This window comes from Tachysurus fulvidraco, chromosome 5 (genome assembly GCF_022655615.1).
Source record: "Tachysurus fulvidraco isolate hzauxx_2018 chromosome 5, HZAU_PFXX_2.0, whole genome shotgun sequence".
Classification (NCBI taxonomy): Eukaryota; Metazoa; Chordata; class Actinopteri; order Siluriformes; family Bagridae; genus Tachysurus; species Tachysurus fulvidraco.
Window position 1 is genome coordinate 3,486,583 of NC_062522.1, and position 7,436 is coordinate 3,494,018.

The 7,436-nt window shown below is 44.5% G+C and overlaps 1 protein-coding gene across 2 annotated transcripts in view; it reads left to right on the forward strand.

The window, feature by feature from the left end:
* The first annotated feature begins 26 nt into the window (after window positions 1–26).
* The window catches only part of rp2 (RP2 activator of ARL3 GTPase), an 11,373-nt gene continuing 3,963 nt past the window's right edge, over window positions 27–7,436 (forward strand). Inside the window, exons 1-2 of one of the 2 annotated variants that reach the window (XM_027157484.2) lie at window positions 27–294; window positions 2,469–3,137. In XM_027157484.2, coding sequence (XP_027013285.1) covers window positions 169–294; window positions 2,469–3,137 — 795 coding nt within the window. In that variant the 5' untranslated portion in view covers window positions 27–168. Of the gene's footprint in view, window positions 295–2,272; window positions 2,330–2,468; window positions 3,138–7,436 lie in introns of those variants that run through there. The other variant, XM_047813530.1, reaches the window with a different exon arrangement.

The following is a 7,436-nucleotide window of genomic DNA, read 5'->3' on the forward strand; positions in this document are numbered from 1 at the left end:
GATTGGCTGACTCTGTGCCCGGGCGCCAGCTGATTGGCTGTCTGTCTGTGTGAGGAAACGGGAAGCTGTGTGGTTCTTCGTGCGTTAGTGATTTAAGATTAACGCGATAGTGACGAAGCGCTGCTTTATCTGTGTGGTGTTTTATTGTCCGTAGGAACAGCCTGAAACATGGGGTGCTTTTTCTCTAAAAAGTCCAGGAGAAAATCTCCGGATAAAGACCTCTCATTGTCGCCCGACAACACCAGCGGTAACCAAGAGGAACCTAAACAGTACAGCTGGGACAAGAGGGACAAGGTGTGTGTGTGTGTGTGTGTGTGTGTGTGTGTGTGTGTGTGTGTGTGTGTGTGTGTGTGTGTGTGTGTGTGTGTGTGTGTTTGTTTGTGTGTGTGTGTGTGTGTGTTTGTGTGTGTGTGTGTGTGTGTGTGTTTGTGTGTGTGTGTGTGTGTGTGTGTGTGTGTGTGTGTGTGTGTGTGTGTGTGTGTGTGTGTGGGACAGAGGAACCTAAGATAGAGAGGAGATCCAGAGGTGGGGGAAAAGAGAGTGATCGAGAGAGAGTGTGATAAAGAAAGAGGAAATTGAGGGACAGATAGAGACGTTGGGAGAGAGTCACAGAGAAACAGAAAGAGAAAGAGTGTGATAGAGAGAGAGAGAGAGAGAGAGAGAGAGAGAGAGAATGTGATAGAGAGAGAAGAAAGTAAGGGACAGATAGAGAGAGTAAGAGAGAGACAGAGAGATCGTGATAGAGAGGGAAAGAGTGTGATAGAGAGTGTTAGCGTGAGAGAGTAGAGACAGATAGACAGAGAGGGAGGGAGTGAGTGAGTGAGTGAGAGAGTGATAGAGAGACAGAGAAAAAGAGTGTGATAGAGAGAGACAGAAAGAGAGTGATAGAGAGAGAAGAAAGTGAGGGACAGAGAGACACAGAGAGGTTGTGATAGAGAGGGAGAGAGAGACATGGAGACAGAGAGAGAGAGACCCACACACACAGAGAGACAGAGAGAGAGAGACACACAGAGAGAGAGACAGGGAGAGACACATAGAGAGATAATGAGCCTTCTGTTTAAGCTTTCTAAAAATAGACAGAGTTAATTAGCGACACGAAGCCTGTTGTGACAAAACGTACAGTTAATATTGTATCCTAATGAGCACAAAGAAATGGAAGAAATGAGTGGAGATGCTTTAAAGGGACAATAGTTCATTTACTAAAGTGTGTACAAATAACCTGAAGGATATGTAGGACTGTAGGACGTGGTTTTATAATAATACGGCTTAATAGTGTAATAACTACTAATTTATGGGGTTAAAGGTCGGTCCATCTGACAAACTCACCGTCTTGACCTTTAGAGACCAATCATGGTTTTTTTTACCGATCATAATTTACCTTTTAAATGTCAGATTAATTTCCACGCCAAAAAAAAGTGTCTCGTGTGGGCAGCTTGGCAGTAAATAAGCAATACAAATAAAGAAGAAGAAGAGCAGTGATTAGGGGGCCAAGCACTTTGTAGCTCAGGCAGCTGAAATATTGCCTCACTTCCTGCTCGGTGACGTCATCACGAGATTTGTACATGCAGTGTGAAGGAATCATCTTGATAGTTTGAGAAGACATAGAAAAGGAACAATTACAATGGGTTGCTTGTGTACCTTCAGTGATTGGCCCCTAAAATAACTTTACGACTTACGGCTAACTGTATTGCGATGCGTACAAATAATCGTCAAACACTGAAATTGTGCAGGTTTTTTAAAAATTCTGTCATCAGGGTGCTGTTGATTACTGGATTATGATTGGTCAGGAGGGTGGCGATGTTCACAAGACCGGCATGCATCCTTATCTGTTCCTAAACAGATTAAAATCTGTAAAGAGATGCACTTTACTGTAAAGATATGTTTATTTAAGGCATCATCAGCTATAAAGGTATTTACTTCTAAGAAGAACATCTGGCAAAGGTTTAAATACAGGCTGTAAAATTTAAAGAATGTTACTCAACACGTATGTCGTTTTCTGTGCAAGCACTCGAACCCTCACCTGATCATATCTGGGATATCTTGTGTACGTTCTTTATCGTCATTGTTGCCGTAACACCAGGTTCGGTAGTTACTGTAAAGTAAGCCGCACAAGAGTCGCGTCTTAGAGACGGGATTTTAGAGAGATGTTCTGTAATGTTTTGCCGCCACGTAAATCATTTGGTTGACGTTTTAGGACGGAGAGGCGTGACGGGAGGTTCATGTGGAAAATATGCGTCTGCATTTCAGGCCCTCACCCTGAGGCGATGTATCAGCTCGACCCAAGGATATGCCTTATTCAGACTGGATTAGTTTTACACATAAATATGGGGTGAGGGAATTGTTGTTGTGGATTTTAGACCCTCCAAAAGGCTCTTGTTCTTTTCTCTCAAACCTTAATCGGAACTGTGTTTAATGTGCAGAACAGCACAACAGAACGCTGCTGACTGTACACGACTCTCATCCTGCAGGTCGATCCGAAAGACTTCACGCTTTCTGGTTTGAAGGACACCACCGTGGGACGTCTGCCCGGGAAACTGAACGGTCAGCAGTTTGTCATCCAAGACTGCGAGAACTGCAACATCTTTGTGTTTGACCATTCGGCCACGGTCACCATCGACGACTGCGTCAACTGCCGCGTGGTGCTCGGCCCAGTCAAAGGCAGCGTCTTCTTCCGGGACTGCCGAGACGTTAAGTGCGTGGTGGCATGCCAACAGTTTCGAACCAGGGACTGCAAGAAAATGGACGTGTTTCTGTGCTGCGCCACGCAGCCCATCATCGAATCTTCTACAGGGATGAAGTTCGGCTGTTTTCAGTACTATTACCCCGAGCTGGCCTTCCACTTCAAGGACGCGGGGTTGAGCATCTTCAACAACAACTGGAGCAACCTACACGACTTCACACCCGTTTCAGGAGAGAACAACTGGAGTCTAATGGCGGAGGATGTTGACGTGTTGGAGTACGTTCCTTTACCCGATCCCGAGTCTGAGTTTAAAAGCGTCCGCGTGTCCACTGATAAGAACCGCAGCATCGTCCCTCTGACCAAAGGAGGGAGGAGAAAGGAGAGCGAGGAGTCTTGTCTGTTCGTCTTCTTCGCAGGAGATTACACCACGGCCAACGCTCGCAAGCTCATCGATGAGGTAAGGGGTGTAGACTTGTACAGGAAACGTTTTATTCAGCATTTTACCTAAAATCATTTCAGCGTTTATTGGAGTGAAATTTATTTTGTTGTGATCGTTTAGCACAAGCTGTGTGTGAATGTTCTCAAAGCAGACGAACATTTTCTACAAGATTTAGAGTGTGAGTGCGAGAGCGAAAGAAGGGAGCGAGAGTGAAAGAAGGGAGCGAGTGCAAGAGTGAAAGAAGGGAGCGAGTGCGAGAGAGAAAGAAGGGAGCGAGTGCGAGAGCGAAAGAAGGGAGCGAGTGCGAGAGCGAAAGAAGGGAGCGAGTGCGAGAGCGAAAGAAGGGAGCGAGTGCGAGAGCGAAAGAAGGGAGCGAGTGCGAGAGCGAAAGAAGGGAGCGAGTGCGAGAGCGAAAGAAGGGAGCGAGTGCGAACGCAAGAGTGAGAGCGAGATTCTTGAGTTACTTCTCCTATCTAACTAGTACGTAAGTAATTAAACTCTAATGTGTACACTGCTCACTTGTGAGTATTTTTATTTATGAAAAATTTTTGTACTTTTTAAATATTAAATATTTCTTACAGATCTAAAGTTTTATTGCTGAAAGAGTGTTTGCTTGTTGTGTAGATGAAGCGAGGGTTGAGGAGCTCAGGTTAGAAACCAACACGATGAATGTTTTATTGTAGGAGAGAAAAAGGGAAGTGTGTGGTGGGATATTAATGTGTCCTTAATTAACATCTGCTGGTTTCTGCCCAGGAACTGAGCTTTTTTTTTCTGAGAACAGGAAGCTTTCATCAAAGGGCGAAACTTACAGCAATAACTTCAGCTTCCAAATATAACGCTCACATCGTGAGAACAGCAGCAAGTCTTACTGTATTTAAAAAGGGATGGAGACGTCCACTTCCTTACTCGGTTAATACTGTACTTCATTAACTATGGAGGAATGGTTGTAGATGATCACTTGGTGATCGCAGACAAATGTCCATGATGAAAGAGACGAACGTACAGGATGGTCTGGGGTGCACAAACTTTTGGGTGTCATGTTCTACAGGGTCAAGTTGTGGTTTCTCTGACAAAAGAAAAAGGAGAGAGAGACAGACAGACAGACAGACAGAGTGAGACACAGAGAGAGAGAGAGACAGACAGAAAGACAGACAGACAGAAAGACAGACACAGAGAGAGAGACAGAGAGAGAGAGACAGAGAGAGAGACAGAGAGAGAGAGAGACTGACAGAGAGAGAGAGACTGACAGACAGAGACTTTTTTTGACTTTTTCAACACTTTATTTACACAAGTCACATATCATTAAAATTCATGGTGAATAATAAATAAATAAATAAATAAATAAATGTTTCTACATTGACTAAAACATGGGTGATTAGTTGAACTCTGGTGCAAAGTTCAGTTCTCCTTCCTCCACAGAGCACAAAACAGTCTTGATTTTATCAGCCTTTTTAATATCGTTGTGGCCTCACAGTCAGCGTTCTGTGTAATCTGGTTTCTCCGGCTCAGGTGTATTGCCATCTTCGCTTGACTGAAGATGAAGTTGACCAGTTGGCACCTGAACCTTTGTTTCCTAACGTACTTAAAACCAAAAATAAAAGACTGAACAGTAAAAACAACATAAAACAACCTCAAAATGCTCCGCAAACAATGACTGTAACCTGGAGCAGTGAATAAAAGCATGAAAAACAGTTTCTCTGTGTGAACAGAAAGGACCGTCGTGTGTAACATCAGGGTTTAAAACAGAAATAAAAGAGTTCAGCACACTCTCAATTTCACTTTGATCATGGCTATGAAACCTGAGTTGAACCCGAAGGTTTCCAGCACCTTCCACAAATATTCATGCTCAACCCGGTCAAATGCCTTTTCCTGATCTAGAGAAATCAGACCAGTCTTTAAGCCCAAAATGTCACGAATTAAATGTACATTGTCGAATATACCTATCAGGCACACAGTACGTCTGGTCCTGGTGAATGATCTGCTCCATTACCTTAGTCAGTCTCGAGGCTAATGCTTTTGAGAGCAGCTTACAGTCAGTGTACAGTAGCGACACCGGGCGCCCGTTCCTCTGATCCATCAGGTCTCCCTTTTTTGTCAGTAGTGTCAGGACGGCCCTCCTGCATCTCAAGGGGAGTCTACCTCTCCTCACGCTGTCCCTTAGGACATCCAGCACGTCCTGCCCTATAACTGCCCAGAATGCCTTGTAGAACTCAACAGGGAGACCGCCTATACCTGGCGCCCGTCCATTCTGCATCCCCTGGAGAGCCTTGTGAAGCTCCTCCAGTGTCAGCTCTTCGTCCAGCTCCCTAGCTGCTTGCTCAGAGAGCTTTGGAAGTTCCACCAAGAAACTCTCCTCCACCAACTGTGCCCCTGACCACTCACTGCTGTATAGCTTCGAGTAGAAGCTTACTGTCTGCTTGCGATTTTCAGTGGGCTCCGATGAGAGGTCCCCTGAATCTGTTCGCAAAGCATGTATGTACCTCTTCTGTCCATTCTTTTGCTCTAAACTGAAAAAGAACTTAGACGGAGCATCCATCTCATTCATGCTTTTAAAGCGTGAGCGGACCAGCGCCCCATGTGCTGTGATGTCTAACAGGTCATTCATTTTGTTTTTTTTACTCTTGAGTGCTTCAATATGCCCTCGATTTCCTGTGGCCTCCAAACGCTGGAGTTGCATTATTTCTATCTCCAGAGCTTTCAGAGATCTAACAATGTCTCTTGTGACATTGAGAGTGTACTGTTGACGAAAGTCTTTAATTTGTGACTCGGTCACATCCCACCACTGCTGTAATGAGCTACAATCTGCCTTCTGAATTCCATTAAAAAATGAAAGACTCTAAAATTAGCATCTTCTAGAAGTGCAGTATTAAAATGCCAGTAGGCACTCCTAGGCTTTACATTCTTTTTACTGATTGTACAGTGTACCATACTATGGTCAGAGATGCCTACTGGAACAATAAAACACTGTAAAAAAAGGTAAGTTGATGCTTAAAACCATAAAAACGATCTAATCTTGCCAGGGAGAGTGTGTTATCAATAGCATGGGCCAACGTGTACTGTTTTTTATTGAGATTTCTCCATATATCAACCAACTCATGGGTCTCCATAATCTCCATCAGGTGTTTACGGGATGCTGCATGAGGTTCTAAAACCTAAAAAACTTATTTTTTAAAGTTTTTTTAAATAAAAAACTAAAACCTCATTCTCATAAAAAAGTTTTCACTTTTAAAAGCCTCCCATTTAAAATCTCTTCAACTGAATAAGAACAGGAAATAAAATTGCGAGTGAAAAGCAAGGCAACCCCACCACTGAGTGTTGTGCTGTGGCTTAAAATGGCCAACCCATCCCACTCCAATCAGCAGCATTACTGACATCACTGTGGGTTTCCTGTAGCATAACAACATCAATGCGCTTCTGTTTTAACCGTTCATATAGCTTTACTCTCTTGTTGTGTTCTCTTGCTCCATTTAATATTTAGAGTCGCAACATTGATTCCAGCCATTAAGAAAAATAAAATTGATAAAATACAATAGAGGGTAAGAACCTCTCTAGTATAAAAGACAGCACACACACTATTAGTCATCATCAGAGTTTTCCTTGTTCACTTTAGTGATCAGTTTCTTTAAACGAAAGATTTCTACATCCATAAATGCTCCTTCCTTTCTAAAATGTTTCACATCGTGTAGAAACTGCTTACAATCAGGGAAAAACTCCTCTATTGCCACATTCTTCTGCCATTTGGTGTTTTTTAGAAAATCTTTAATGTCCTCAGCGCTGTTGACAACATTTAACTGTTCCTCCTGGGAATCAACGTTTAACACAGAGTCTGACACAGAGTCATCACTATCTGACTCCCTTTGCTCTGCCTTCGCTCTCCCTTTCCTCTGCCTCCTCGTCCCTTACCTTTCTTTTTCCTTTTTGTTGGTACTTTAAACGTGGGCTCATCCACCATCTCCACGTCTCCCCCGTCCCCCTGCACTGGTGTAGTGGCGGGGTTTCCAGGCGGTTGCTCTGCACCTCTGTGCATGCCTCTGCCAGCGCAGGCAGCTCCAGCACTGCACCAGAAGCCACTGGGCTTTCCTCAGTTGAGTCCGGCCTTTCTCGGTCTGGTTCAGCCCGACACAGCTTGTCCCGGTCTGGTTCGGCCGAGCATGGCTTCACCGCGGCCGCTTCAGCTGAGAGGAGCTTCTCTGGTGTTACTTCAGCTACAGTGGGCTCCCTAGCTGCAGGCTGGGCTTGTGCAACAGCAGCTCCGGGGCCTTCAGCAGCCTGCCGAACTGTAGCCGCAGGGGGAACGACCGCTGCAGGCTCAGCTGC